The sequence below is a fragment of the Ylistrum balloti genome, unplaced genomic scaffold (genome assembly GCF_031769215.1).
Source record: "Ylistrum balloti isolate Yb309-2 unplaced genomic scaffold, AGI_CSIRO_Ybal_v1 Utg372208, whole genome shotgun sequence".
Classification (NCBI taxonomy): domain Eukaryota; kingdom Metazoa; phylum Mollusca; class Bivalvia; order Pectinida; family Pectinidae; genus Ylistrum; species Ylistrum balloti.
This window is the reverse complement of record NW_026783040.1, coordinates 12,624-28,809: the sequence shown is the minus strand read 5'-3', so window position 1 is coordinate 28,809 and position 16,186 is coordinate 12,624. Positions and strand designations below refer to the sequence as shown.

At 34.4% G+C, this 16,186-nt stretch overlaps 1 protein-coding gene across 1 annotated transcript; it reads left to right on the top strand.

The window, feature by feature from the left end:
- The first annotated feature begins 7,511 nt into the window (after positions 1-7,511).
- Positions 7,512-8,484, top strand: LOC132564346 (uncharacterized). The gene is given in 2 exon segments (XM_060229000.1): positions 7,512-7,855; positions 7,857-8,484. Coding segments are annotated over 2 exon segments (972 nt in total).
- The last annotated feature ends 7,702 nt before the right edge of the window (positions 8,485-16,186 follow it).

Here is a 16,186-nt window from a genome sequence, read left to right as displayed (position 1 = left end):
GCCCAACCCTAACCCTAACCCTAACCCTAACTGTATTCACTTTACCCCTAACCACGAGTCATTTTTACTTTAGTAACATTTTTAGTTTCTTTTTTAGTATTTTTGCGTGTGTTTTTTTCTTTCTTTCTTTTTTTGATGATATTTATAATGTTTTTTTTTTTTTTTTTTTTTTACTTTTTTTTTCTTTAATTTTTCTTTATTATTGTATTTATTCTTTAAGTCTTTCTTTGTCGTTAGGGAGATGATTCAGATGGCATTTAAGTCTTTCTTTCTCGTTGGGGAGATGATTCAGATGGCATTTCATTTTTGGATTAATGCATCTCCAGGTACACATTTCCCTGTTCCTCTTCATTTGTTGTCGCATTCCTACTTTCTTGTAAAGATGCCCATCGTTTAATCCTGGTTCTTGGTGGACTTCTTCGTGGATTACAAGGTAAATTTCGTATTAACAGCTCTTGTTCTCTTTGTTTCTTCTCCAATATCTTTAATGTGTCCATGAATGAGCAGTGCTTTGGACATTCCAGAAACGTGTAGATTTTATTTATTTCGAATGTATTTTCTTCCACCTTTTCTTGTAGATTTCTAATTTCGTTCTTTTCTGCATTCTTTCTGTTCAGATTTCTACTTAGACATTGCCCCATGTCTGGTAGGATATGTCGGACGTAAGAAGTCATTCCAATATGAAATTGCATAAACTGCCCTGACGTTTATACTTGTTGTGGCCTCGCGATTGACATCTAAAGAACTAAGAGCCAGACAGGGGCGGAGTCAATCAGCGTCTAATCAAGCGCTATTTTCACACATGATTGGACGACGCTTTGCAATGATTGACAAGGTCAGCTGTGAACTACAACCGTGACAAAATCGCCGTCTCAGTCAATGTCATCAATACTTTTTGGGAATTTGATTCTTTTGAATTCCGTAAATATTAATATTTTAAACAATTTTGATTTACTAGATTACCCAACCCTAAACGAATGATCATCTGTTACCTTGCCAACATGCTCCTTGGTGTATGTCACCCATTAACCATTCACCGGTCAACAACTTCAATCACCCATCAATGAGTCACTTGTGTCATCTCGTCATTCACGCTTTAAAGAGGCATCGGTCACACCCAGTCTGTCAGCTATCACCAAGTCACCAGTCACACCCGGTCATTCACCTGTCATCCAGTAACCAGTCACCTATCACCAAGTGTCAGTCACAACCAGTCAGTCACACATCAACCAGTCACCGGTCGCACCCAGTCAACAGTCATACTCAGTCATTCATCCATCTAGCAGTCACCAGCCATCCATCAACCAGTCACTAGTCACACTCCAATCACTAATCAGACTTGGCTGTTTATATCAATATGTTTAAGCTGTTCAGATGATCGGGAACCTATTTCAATACTTGAAATAGTGACATGAATAGACTAATTGAAATGTATATAGAAGCATATTGGTTTAAAGTGTTCTAGTTACCTTGAATTTAATGTGTGCATCGATTTAAAGAATTTGGTTTGGATAAAGATGATTAAATTTTGTCTATATTAATATATCTTATGATATGCAGAAACCACACTTTAGGTTGCCCTTAATTTATGGACCAATGACCAAAATTTAGATAATAAGTTTGTGTGTGACGCGTGTCATGGCATTCCTGTAGGAAGACGGAAATGTCAATTATGTCTTCAGGACTTCAAAGCAGCAACATAACAATGTAACAATTTAATTTCTAAATTTAGAAACCGTTTTATATTTTGAACAAAGAAATTAGCATAGGGCGGGAAAGTACATTAACATTACCATCATCTTATCTTAAGACAAATGTTATACAGACACGGTTTCACGTTTAGTTACTAACTCTAACCCAGTCACCAGTCATACCTATTCAGTTACCCGTCAAACAGTCACCAGTCAAACCCATTCTGTCACCCATTAACCAGTCACCTGTCATACCCAGTCTCTCACCCATCAACCAGTCACCAGTCATACTTAGTTCAATGTTACTTCTGAATATAGAAATTACACCATTTGCCTTCAATTCAAACATAGTTTTGGCATGAATGAGCAAGAATTTATGAGCATCTTCGTCACACTTCGATACCCCCTAACCCTCACCCTTTGAAAACAAGAAAATATAAGCATACATGTTATTTGTTCGTTTTTGTATTTTTAGGCTCATTTAACATATATCAAACCAATCAGATTCAAAATAAAAACAATTGAGAATGTGCACTGAAATCGTAAACCAATCGATATACAAACGAAATTCAATCAGTTAATTCGTTTCAGCTTTGACGCAAATGCACGGAATGTACGTAAGAAGTCTAAAATTGTGAGTGATAATGCCAATGATGTAAAGAATTAAATTTGATTTTTCATTTTAGAGAGTACAGTCATGTACAGTCACCTAAATCATCTGTAGTATATCGTGTATTGTAGCCTACGTATACGGCTTTTACCTAGTAAAGGGCGATAAATCTTACATGTTCACAATCATTAATACTAAATATGACACTGAAATAAAGTGACAAAACATGTGTAAGATTCTATATAAAGGTATTAATAAACTCTTATATTGTGATAAACTATATTAATCTTGTTTACTTCCCCTGTACTTTGTTTTATTAGTAAAATACCTACTAGATCTAAAATACATAGAAACAATTTATATTGAATTAAATCTGCATTCTACACATTAAATATGTTGACTGAACTGAATAAGTGTAATTGAATTGACTGAACTGAATAAGTGTAATTGAATGTGTAACATGAAACTATAATTTACAATATAATGATGCATTATAGGGGAAATATACAGGATAATTAAATCTATGTACATATATAACAGGTCAGTAAAATTACTTTATTGATATTGATATTATTAAATAGTGCATATATTTTATGTATACAAAACAATGGTTACTTTTCTAGACATTTGTGTAGCCCTAAAAAGGGCTGTTTTGGTTATTTTATTATGCAGTTGGTTTGCATAAAATTCTTCTGATCCTGTTGCCATACTTGATGATTCCTGTGTTTCTTCTATCTGATGTGGGTGTCTGTAAGTGGACCTGGTCTGGTAAAAAATCTTGTTGGTACTTGATGTCATCGAATGTGATGAAGTCAGTGCAAAATTTCTTCTTTAGGAGCTTGTTTACTTGTTTTCTTTGTCTGTCAAAGCTGTCTTTTGTTAACCCCGGAGATTTTGTGAAGTTCCCTCTTGTTAGTATTTCCCCAATAAAAACACGATGAACCCCTATGTTGTGGAAATGTGCAACTAGAGTGCACATTCTGTCAAAGATGTCCCTTGGTGTTGATGTAGTTGTTATGTCGTTACCGCCTATCTGTATAAATACTGTGTTGGGTTTGTGTCTGGCAACTGTGTTGAGTAGTTCAGGATCCATTCTATCTGTACGAAGTCCCCCCTTCCCACACAATACTGTGCATACTCCTGGAACGTGAAGATCTCCATCTGAAAACCTCCTTAGTCGTTCAATAAAACTGCTTCCAAACAAGACGGTTACTGCCATGATTGTTGTATCACAAAAATTTTTCCCTTCATTTATATGATTTGATAATTATTGACCCATACTATGATTAGCTTGGGATAAGTGTTCACTTTCTTTTTTTTAAACTTTTATAAACCAATTATTAAAATGATACATTTAGGTGTCATCAAACATCATGTATTCAGCTTCTAATGTGTCATTATCATGAGTGATTGTTTATTAACGGAAATCAATTCAGGAGTTTATTGATTACTAAATAATAACTGTTAAAGCCATGCATGCACTGTTGTTTGGACAGGTGAGACACTCCTCAGGTGAGCTGTCAGCCACTCTTGTTTATTCAAGTGATCACTAATAATTGCTAATAGGTGCGAATTTGTTGTCTGGCAGTACCTGTTGCTTTTATTTAGTGATTAAGTAATCAACACTGATTTTTTGAATACTTTTTAACATGAATGAAAACAATTCAGTAAAAATTATATCATATAAATATGGGCATTTCACTCAGTACAAATCATACCCATTGCAGAACCCTAACAGGTAACATATTGTTCATTTCTTTATATATATATATATATATAGTGCTTTTTTTTAACTGTGTACATAATTAAGGTAAAATATTGATTGTGTTATTTTCGTTTAGACTTTAGTGCTGTCAATTATGTCTGTCCTTGTAGCTGGTGATTCGCAGGCAAAATATTTTGATAGTTATCTTTCTGAAAATGATGGTGCTAAGGTGTTGTTTAGGAGTTATGGGAAAATAGGAAATATTTGGGGATTGATCAGGGATGTTGTGTGTCATCATGATGTGCTGGTTATTCATAGTGGTAAAGACAATCTGTCGGGTGGAGATAGTGTTTCGGATATTCTTAGGTCATTTCAAAGTCTTGTTGAGAAAATTTGGCATGTTCATCCTGATATGCACATAGTGATATCAGGAATTCTTCCAAGAGGGCAAAATTTACATGGGAATGTTTTGGTGAAGCATTCATATTTGGAGGGTATAAATGATAAGGCTAGGCAGATTAACAGGGCTTTGGCAACAATTTGTGGCAAATATAGGCCATTATCATTCATAGGTCATGGATATTTTTCGCAGGGAGGATTGTTGAAGAGGTCATTTTTAAGTAGAGATGGACTGCATCTTAGTGTAGATGGTAGTAGACAGGTTGTGAAAACGTAATGGACTGTGTTTGTTTTGTCAGGAAAAGATTTATTTGGCCTTGTTTAAATTCAATTTGGGATCAAGAGTGTGAAATAGTTACTAGTAGTTCAAAAGAGGAAAGTTCAAAACTAGTTAGTTCAAAACAGGTTATTTCAAAACAGGTTATTTCAAAACAGGTTACTTCAAAACAGGCTAGTTCAAAACAGGTTAGTTCAACTCAGGAAAGTTCAAAACAGGATTGTTCAAAACAGGATTGTTCAAATCAGGAAAGTTCAAAACAGGATTGTTCAGAACAGGATAGTAATGAGCCTATTGTTGATGTGAAGTCACACAGAAAGATTAGGATCAGATATGGTAGACAATTGCGAAAAATGAAAAATGAGGCTTTATCAAAAGAATTGGATAAGGAGGTGGAAAAAATAATGTCATCGGGATCAGTTAGCGTTGGTGGTGGTGTTACTTCTTGTCTGTCGAGTGAAAAAGAATTGTCTATGTCTAGAGTGTATGAATTATTGAAAAATAGTGATGTCTCTTCAATTTCAAATGTTCCGGCTTTCAAACCATCAGGTAGTGAAGTTTATTTGGTGAAAGGTTCTCATGTTGATGATTGGAAATGTGATCAGTATCAGTGGATATGTGGGGGTAGTACAAAAGTGAAAGCAAATGGTGTTGAGATTCAAAAAAAATATTATAAGGTCAGGGTACCAGGTTCAACAAATACAGGTAAACGGGATAGAGCTATTGGTTCATTAGAGTTTAGGAGATTGGCATACTGGTTGGTAGATGATCCTTCGTTAGTTGTATTTCATTATATAGGTGATGAATCTGTGTATATTCCAATTCCTCATGGTAACAGCAAGTCCAACAATGAATTTAGAAGAACTTGTCCTTCAGTGATTGAAACAGGTCCAAAACATTAAAGCTCAGGTTAACAGTTCAAAGAGACTTAGTAAGGATGACATATACAATTTATTGCTGTTATCTTATCAATTAGATGGTTTTATGAAAGAAATCACCATATATCCTGATTTGTTGGCTGTGGTAGGATTGAATGAAATGTTTGATGTGTTTAAGTCAGTTGTAGATTTAGAATCTGATCAACCTCTCTACTTGCAATATGATACAACATTTCAATTGGGAGACTTTTATGTATCTCCACTAGTTTTTCGTAACACAATTTTCAAAGAAAACCCAGTTATTCCATTGGCTTTTATGATTCATGAAAGAAAATATCAAAGATGCCATGAACAATTCTTTTCAATATTGATCAATAAAATTCCAAGTTTGAAAAAGATAAAAATTCCAATAATTACTGATAGAGAAAAGGCAATATCAAATGCCATATCACAATGTCTCCCCAACCTGGATATTATTCATTGCTGGAATCATTTAAAGAGAGATTCTAAATATTGGTTGACAAATAAGAAAGTGGAAACTCCTGAAATTGCAGTATATGTAAATGATTTGAAATCTTTATTGAATTGTAATAGTGAAGAAGATTTTCTCAGTGAATCAGATAATTTAACTTCTAAATGGAGTACAACAGTTTTAGATTATTTCAATAAAAACATTAGACAAGACATTCAGTTTTCAGGTAAATGGTTAATTGAAAAATATCCCAAATTGTTTGACCCATTTTCGGGTACAACAACAAATGCTTCTGAAAGTATAAACGCAGTATTGAAAAGAATGAGTAATTGGACAGAACAACCAGTAGATTCTCTTGTTTTAAGTGTGTATTATTTACAGAATTACTATGATGTAGAGAGGTTGAGAGGTATGGCAGGAATAGGGCAGTATAATTTAAAGGAAATGTTTTCACATGCAACAATCCCATTAGATGAGTTAGTTCTTCCGAAGAAAGTAGTAAAACCAGAAGATATTTTAGATTTAGTGAAAGGAGCAATTAATGATATCAGTGAACCACCCACAAAAAATACAGTGTCACCACAACATACAGTTCAAGATTCACCAAAATCACAAATTTCAGATTCTGAAGAGAAACAAGATACATGTAATTCAGTATTAACATTACAAGAACAAATATCACCAATCTCTAATCTTTCAGTACCTAAAACACCAGAAAACAAGCATACTTCACAGATTTCACTTGCTAAACATGTTGTAGAATCTAACGGGGTAACACATATCCCATCTAAAGAAACATTCTTAATTGACGGTAGGGACAACAAAAAATATGCAGTTACATTGTTTCCTAAAGAAAGTTGTCAATATCCCGCAACTACAACCTGTTATCATATTATTGCAGCTAAGTTATCAATTGGTTTAGATTGTTCTGTGAAAAAACGTACAATTAATCTGAAACAGTTATGTAAGAATTCACACAAAAAATCTGACAAAAAATCTGGAAGAAAAAGACCTCGTGATCTGGATGTAGAAGTAATACCAGCCCCTGATTCAAAAGTAATGAAATTAGATAATAGTGAAGACTCCATGGACACTGAAAGTATAAAATCTAAGAAAAAGTTGCAATTTGATGAACAACCACAAATTAAAACAAATTTTCGCATTTCGGTTTGGAGAAAGATCTTTTTTGTACAGCTTGAAGGACGACTTCATTTTGACAGCATTAACGGGAATATCTGTTCACATTATGTAATTTCGGCAGCCAGTAATAAACATTGTGTCATTGTTTCTGTGTGCTTATATTATCAGATGTTATAAACGAACCGGTTCAACGTAAACGGCTCTTATGTTAAAGAAGTGTGAATAACAACATGATTTAAACAGATTTTGAAGAAAATCAGAGGGTTTACATGTACCCAAGAATTCTGTTTTCTTTGCAGAATAAGAAATGATCGGGTAAGAATCCAACGATATGTTGAGATGGTGGTTCCAGGATATAGTGCTGTGGAATTCCGGCGTATTTCTCGCATGCCCACTGAAACATTTCAGATAATTTATGAGTACATGAAAGATTATGAGGCGTTGGTCAACACTGGTACTGGAGGCAGGGAACCGGTGCCTGTGGAGAAACAGCTTCTTGTGACCCTGTTTTACTTGGGCAATCAAGATACAATTCTCAAAATTGCTGACCGTTTTAACATTTCTGAATCGACGGTCATCAGTTCCAGGAACAGAGCTATCAACGCAATTTTAGTCCATTTAAAACCAAAGTTTATTAGTTGGCCTGATCAAAATGAAATTCAAATAATCGAAGATTATTTTGAGGAGAAATGGGTTCCCAGGTATTGTTGGATGCATAGATGGTACGCATATTGAAATTCAGGCCCCCAAAGAAAGCCCTAAATCCTATGTGAATCAAAAGGGGTTCCATTCTCTTCAACTCCAAGCAGTTTGTCGGGAGGACATGCGCTTTACACACTGTTCCACGGGTTTCCCTGGAAGCTGCCACGATTCTCGTGTCTTAAAAAATTCTGATGTCTGGGAAAATGGTAATTATTTGTGTGGAAATTATCACATTGTCGGTGATGGTGGGTATCCCTTGACGCCTTGGTTACTCACTCCATACAGGGACAATGGCAATCTTACTGCTGATCAAAGAAACTACAACCGTCGTCTGTCCAGTAACAGAGTTACCATTGAAAGAGCGTTTGGCCTCTTAAAAGGTCGATTTCGCCGAATGAAGTATCTAGCTACGACAGAAATAGAAACAGCACTGGAAATCATCATGGCATGCTGTGTGCTTCACAACATATGCATTCTGCAATCTGATCCTGTTGGGGAATTCCTGCAGCCTGATAACAACGTGGTGAACAATATGTTTGTTCATGTTCCTCAAATACCCAATGGAGGTGTTTTTAAAAGGAACCTTGTGGCAAGCAATCTGCCCAGATGAATACACTTTACAAAGAAAATCATGTTTTGTATTAATAACAAATAGGTAACTTAGAAAAAACATTTTAATACAAATTTGATTTGAAGAAAAAAATCAATAAACCATACAATATATATATGAATATTTCTTCAGTGTATCAAATTTATAAACAATGAAGTTGAACATAAAAGTCATTCAGTGTTTGAATTATTATGTCAATTTCTTTTAAAAATCTTGTACCTAAATGACATGATTACATGAATGGCATTGAATGCCCTTCTCCTTAGGATTTTGAAATTGAAATTGGACATATAGGACAACACTATACATGTATTCCCTTTTCTTTTCAAGGCGAGAGATAACAATAATATGACTGATGAGAACATTCTGTGTTCATATAACATAAAGGCAAAGAATAACAATAATAAAACTGATAAGAACATTTTGTGTTCATATAACATAAATACAAGGGATAACAATAATAAAACCGATGAGAACATTCTGTGTTCGTATAACAAAAATGACTAGAAAGAACTTGTGTACAACAAATGTTTAACATATTTGGTAAAATGCATATTTCTAACATCATTTTACAACGATCACTGAAAACTGGAGACAAATTTATAACAAGGGGTCTATGGACTTTAAAGGTTAAAAGAGTTTGGATACGTTTAAAATAATTTCACAATTTTGATCCCTACCTTATGAGCCCCTGACGGTAAGTCTGGATTAATATTATGCATACTTTAAGAAAGTGCCATGTCACACTCATAACTCTAATCAATTCTAATGGAAATCAAATGATGCTAAGACATTGTGATTTCCCTACACAATGTACATGTATAAATTATAGTAAAGTTTACACCCTATCCAGGGGAAAACTTCAGACCCCAAGGTCATGAAATACACAATATTTGTATAGTACATGTACCTTAAGACTCTTCTATCTATAAACAGCATCTGATTCTACCATATCTGATTCTTGAGAAAATGATATTTTTTAAATTTAAGCAAAATTTGGCTCTGCCCTTCAGGTTCCTAGGGGCTGAGGAACATGTGGTGAATCACAATACTGGTAGACCTTTGACCATTAAAGGTGTCTGCAAAATGTCATTTTATATGGTTCAGGGGTTCCAAGGAAGGAGTTGAAAATGTAAATTGTTCAGACGCACAACAGACCATGGACAAAAGCGATTATGATACTAAAAGTGTAGGTCGCTTGAGTTTCAGGTAACCTAAAATTTCAGCCATTTTTCTAGGCTGATTTCAATAATGAAAAAATGTGAATCAGTAATTTCAATATATTCAGTGAGGGCTATTCAAGAAAAATATCTACTCCGTTGTAGGACATCAGCTTATTTTAAAGGGTACCAACAATAAAAGCGAAATTGTGAATTAACATAGTATTACTAGTCAGTGAAATTGTGTTTCTTGAGTTTTGGGGTCAGGTATATGTTTTAATGGAATAGCAACTGATCTACTACGAGTATTTTGAGTTTGTTCAATCTCACTTGAAATGAAAATATTGTTCCCTGTTCTCAATGTCCACTTCAGCGGAAGCTATCCTCCAACCAGAGAATCAATATTATGAAACTTGTTAATTTATGATTTATAAACTTTAACACATTTGTCAATAGTTTTTCTACAAATTGCACACTTTTGCAGCCTACTTCCAAATGTGATGCATGCAAAGATGTGTCCACAGTTCAACATCACACTGTCTATTGGTTCATCCATACAGATGGTACATTCGCCAAAAGAACTTGTCAAATCCTCATCTATTCAAATAAAATTCATTTTCAATTTAAAGAACTATTAAGCAAAATATAAAGCAATTCAAATTAAACATGAAAAAGTGACATTCAATTTCATGAGATCTAAAATCTATTAATTCTTGCTCAGAGAATCCACAAGGGCCTTCAATATTTGCATTTTTTCAGTATGCTCTTCTTTTCTTTCTTTCATTTCCTTTTCATGTTGTGATTTTTGGGCTTCAACATAGTTTCCAAGAAACTGTAGTACTTCCTGACTTCCTGACATTCTTTTCTTTTTGTTATTTTCGGTTGTATTTTCACCATCATCTGGTGGTTGGTCAGATGGAGGAGGTCTCTACTACGAACCTGTGAATGTTCCTGTTGATAATGTCTTTGGGGTTATAGCTGGATCTTTTATATGTCATCCATCATGTCGTCATAGGGAAAAGTTTTCCTGCCAGATCCTGAAAACGAATTAATAGGAAAATAATTAAATGTTAAACATAATGACAGACACATTATTTGAAAAACAACAACTAGGGCACCAACAGTACATTAATATTAGTAATGGTATGTATGTATGTATTATTTCTTACATAGTGGACAATGTAAGATAGAGTTTTCCCATGAAAGAAAGCCATGTAAGATAAATCTATCTTACATGGCTGTGACGTGACAATGGCAAGACAATCAAATAACGTCATGCAGCGGCACAAATTGTGCCAAACTGATGAATTTCTTGATCTTATTTACTCGTTTGTTTTAGGAAAATAAGAATTAAATCTATTCAGTTGTAATTTCAAAGCTTATATTTTCAATATAAACCAAACTTTTTCGCACTCTTTCTCGTGATATTTGTATTTTTAAAATTGGATAAGAAATCAAGAAGTTGACGTTTTGTAGTATCATGGCGTCTCGCGATTTTAATCTGATTATTTCGAGAAGCTATGTAAGAAAATAACTCTTTCATGCCAACATTATGTAGGATAGAAATATTCCACCCTTGGGTACAGAATAATGGGTCAGAAACTTAGCAAGCCTCGGTTCTGACCCAAAATTCTGTACCCTCGGGTGGAATATTTCTATCCTACATATGTATGTATGAAAGAATCATATAGTATTTCAGACAAACAAAACTATCAATGGTCTGATAAGCTGTAAAGCGTCACCCATTAACAGTCAGGATGATTTTTAAGCTATCTCTCTATATAGCTGACAGCAACAAGTCAGAATAATTTGTTAAGATCATAATCATACCTGATTTCTTATTTTCATCTTTCGTGGCTTTGTAATTGCGAGTCAGCGTTTTCCACTTGCCGTTAACTTGTTCTGGAGTAAATGTGTAGCCGTCCTTCTCCAATTCCTCTGAAACATATTTCCAAAAGTCCTTTTTCTTCATTATTCCACGATCTAGCATATTTTTCTTGTTGGCATATTCAGGAATTAGAAAGAGGGTTGGGGATCTGGTCCACAGTTCTGTTGTGCCATCTGCTTCAATGGATGTACCAGGACTATCAGCAGAGGTGTTTTGACCACTTTGACTATGCTCTGTTTCTAAAATGAATAACAACAAAAAACTTAACATACCATAAAAAAGAGGCCCATGGTCACATTGCTGGTGGGGTACAGACATAATATGTTAGGAATAAACGTGCACATCACTGTCGGTAAAGGTGGCACATCGAAGTATATATTTGTTCCTCTACACTTAAATTCATAAAATATTTTATAACTTTTCAAATAAGTACACTGTATCGTCAATTGACTTGAAAATATATTTATACATTTTAGCAATCATGTAATTTGTAGGTACAGTAAATTCTCTCCTCAGGTTCAGTATACATATCAAAGGTAAACATCCAAAACTAACACCAGACCACATTCTAAGTTTTGTGCTTAGATTCGAGATTCAAATGTATAAATTTCCCTACCATACATATTCCAGCAAAACATGCCACTCAGAGCTTTCAAAATGTTAGGCGCTTCCCAATCAACCGTAACTTACGCAGGACCTGCATTTTTGTACAAAATTGTTGTAGTAGGGCATCATGCAGTATTATGTATATGTTGTACAATGTATGCATATTGCATATATACGCAAATTGCAAATGTTAGGTTAAAGCTACATTAATCACTTAGACATCGTTGTAAGCTGTGTGTTGCTTGTTGGATGTATCGATTTTTCACGACTTCTATGGACGTGATTTACTTTTCTGGATACATGTATTGTATCAGTATTAACTTAAACAGGTATGTGTATCACAAGCAGGTTGGCGGATTTCCCATGGCCAACTTTGTCCGTGTGGTAGAGCTTGCTTTCTACAATCAGTTTTGAGACATAAACAGAAAATTTACGTAAATTGTGCGTTAAGCTTAAGACAGAAATACTGACCTGAACCAGGTCCACCGCCACTGCATTCATGATCCCGCACATGAGTCATGCTTTCGAAGCATTTTGAACAGTCGCTGCACTGAAAAAGTACATGTGCATCGTTTGACGCCATCTTGAATTCTGCTGACACTACCGCCCCGAGAGGAATCGGCGGAACAATTCCGGAATTCAGTTCCGTCACATTCGATTGCTAATTCCACGATTCGGCACATTCAGAACTGCGAATCGAGTTCCCAATATATCAGATTGGACTCGTCTCTTCAGTGCAAAAAATCTTTAACACTTTGGTAACGTGAAAAGTTTATTGAGTGTTTAAGGGGGAGTGCCATTAAGTTTCTCTCAATGTTACCGATGGAAGAGCAAGAGGATTTTAATGTGCTCATTAAGCACATGGAGAAACGGTTCAATACAAAAGACCCTGCTGCTACCGCTCGGAAAAAGCTTTCAGACTTTAGACAAAAAGCTGAGAAAAATGAAGAATTTGCAGCAGAAGCTAGGCGATTAGCAGCGCTTGCTTATCCAAAGGTGGATTTGGACTTGAGAGAGGAACTTACAGCAGAAGCTTTTCTGGGGGGCCTCAAGGATTCTCGAGTTTCCTATCATGCCATGAATCAAAAACCGCAACTTCTGGAACTTCTCTTGGCCTTTGGTCTACTGCCGACGGGATCGGAGATCCTTGTGATTTATGTTATTGTAGCTATTTCTACACACGCGTGACTGTTATCACTAACTCAGTAGGCCTACCAGTTCGGGAAAGTGCACTGACAATTTTGGTGACATTGCCTGGATGAAGAGGAGCATTCTTTCTGTGATAGACATTGACTTTACTTTTATTTATTGGGATATACAATTCATGTTTTGGTATGTATTTTATAAATAATATTACGTGTGATTTTATTGATATGTGTTAGTGTCTATCCATACTGTAGTCTCTGCGATAGCAATTGAGATTTATTTTGATTTTTTGTGAAATATTTATTGTATACACTGATTACATTTGTATGCGACATATATGTAGCCTTGACCCTGTGGTGCATTTCCGGTTAGGGAGTCTTTCATTATTTTTTGTTTACATTTTGTAGGACAGTTAAACATTCTCCCCTAAGTATTCACTAGTATAGGTGTATGGTGTTTTTTTTTATATAAAATGTAAATGTTATATAGATAAACGTATACATTTGTATTTGATTTAATTTAGTTTAACCATAGTCTTTCAAAACATTTTCAAAATATTTTTTGAACTTTTGGTGTTGTATTTATGAACTTTATTTTTCAAATTAAATTATCTTAGATACTTTGATAATTGAATATATGTAATTATAGTGATTACAAAGTAAACATTGTAGATTTACTTGATAGTGTATTGTGTAATCATACATCATGACTGAGGAGGGAACAGAGGAGGCTTTAGCTTTGCTGAAGGCTTTTAGAGAGATGGGAGCTGTACCCAAGGCTAGTAGTCACTACTGCAGACAGAGGTCATCAAAATACCATTAAAATCTCATGAAGTTATCTTTAAAATCATTAAAAGTGTTAAAAATGGCCATTAAATCTTGTATTGATATATTTTAACAGGTTTCTGCTTAAGCCATTAAAAAGGCACTTAAAATCTGGTTTTAAGATACAATTACAAAGAATTAATTGTCATTTAACACCCAAAATTTGATGTAACATGCTGTTAAAAAAATAAATGTTGTTAAAAGATACTTAACATTTGTATCTTTGTGTTTTAATTGCACTTAACAACAAAAAAATAATGGCCATTAAAACTTTTCCTTAATTTTGTACACGATCCAAGTTCATTTTAATTACCATTACTTTCTTTACCTGACAACAAAGTGACTTAATTGCCATTAACTTTACTATAAATTATTTCATTGCCATTAACAGTCAATGAACAAATGCTTTATCTGAAATTTTATTGAAGGTGTTTTCCAAGTGCCATTAAATTTCAACAACCAATTAATTAACAGGCATTAAATTCTTTAAGTAAAAAGTAAATTTCATGCAAGTCTATAAATCTCTAAATTTAAGTGTCATTAAAACAATCTTATGTATATATATGCCATTACTTTACATTTGGATACATATGTATTTGACTGGATTTGCAACTGATCACAAATAAAATTGCATTATATAATTCATGTATTTTCTTGGCTTATCAATTCCTAGGGAAAATTGTAGTTTCTTACATTTTAGTTTGTAATCATAAACATTCAATAAAAAAATTGTTGATATTTTTCAATAGACTAAGCTGTGAAGTACACGGCAAGCATATATCTATACCTTTTGAGTGAAACACTAATTTACATGCGTTTGTACTGAACCTTGTCACTGTTCAAAATCCATATTTTCTCTGTTTCAATCGCTGTCACCAGGGGTATTGAAAGGCGGTTTGTCAGAATATAACTACATCTAGCTTTTGCAGATTTTGGCAAGTCATTATTTTGAGCAATTGCAAACCATAGTTTGGTTTCTGAATCAAAATGGATATCTTCTATCCATTCCACAAAAGCTAAAAATTGTGAACTACATGCATCATTCATGGATTTATGCTCAACGAAGTATAAAATACATCCGAAACCAACAAATTTCCCTGACTTAACTTTTTGTTCAGGTGGACCTCTATCAAATTCACAGCATATAAATGATGAAATAGTAAGTGCGTTGCTTCTTTCTTTTACTTCAGAACAGTATGACACTTCACGGCGAGTGATTGGATGTGTTTCCTTGTGGTAATAGTACTTGAAGAACCGTTCACAGTTACATCCTGATGTATTGCACTCTCTATGAATTGCCTTAACATCTCTCTTTTTCAGTACAGCATACTTTGCTGAATCACTTATTTTGTGACTCTTCTCCAATCAAATCATTTACATTCATTTTTAAGGAGTTCAAAGAAATGTGTCCAGAGTTCAACATGTAGTGGCACCAGTCATGTAAAAGGAAGGTTTCTATAGCGGTGACTTCAGGATATCGCTTATTTAGAACTCTCTTACAGATCCAGGAATTGAATCTTTCGTAAGTGTACATCCATGTTCCGTAAACTGGCCCGAACCACCTTAGACCCTCTGGAATGTGATGTAGAAGATGTGTTGTAATGTTCTGCAAATGCAACGGGAAGTAGATTTCTAACATAACAAGAGCCTTATTTAACTTTTGTTCTAAAATGTCAATGTCGGTTGCTGTGATACTCTCCTTACAGATTTCAGCTAAGCAGTCAAATAGACGAAAAAGGGTTTCTCTACATTCTGCTCTAATAGGCCATGTAAACAGAATTTACGAATACCATTTGTGGCGAGTTGTTTCCAGTCATGAGGTTTTAAACAAGTAGTTTTACTAATAAAGTTGGATGGTTTTAATCCAAAACCTATTGGAACATGAATACTCTTTGCACGCTCATCCGCAAGGATTATTTCAGTTTTCGATAACTGGAATGGGAGATCAGATGTTTCAGATGTTTTATGATGTTTTTTTTTCTTCGCACATTTATTTTGAGAATTAAACTTTTTTCTCTTATTAGAAATTCTTAGTGTCTCTGTTTCAGTGGTTTCACCTTCCGAGTCGGATTGAAGAT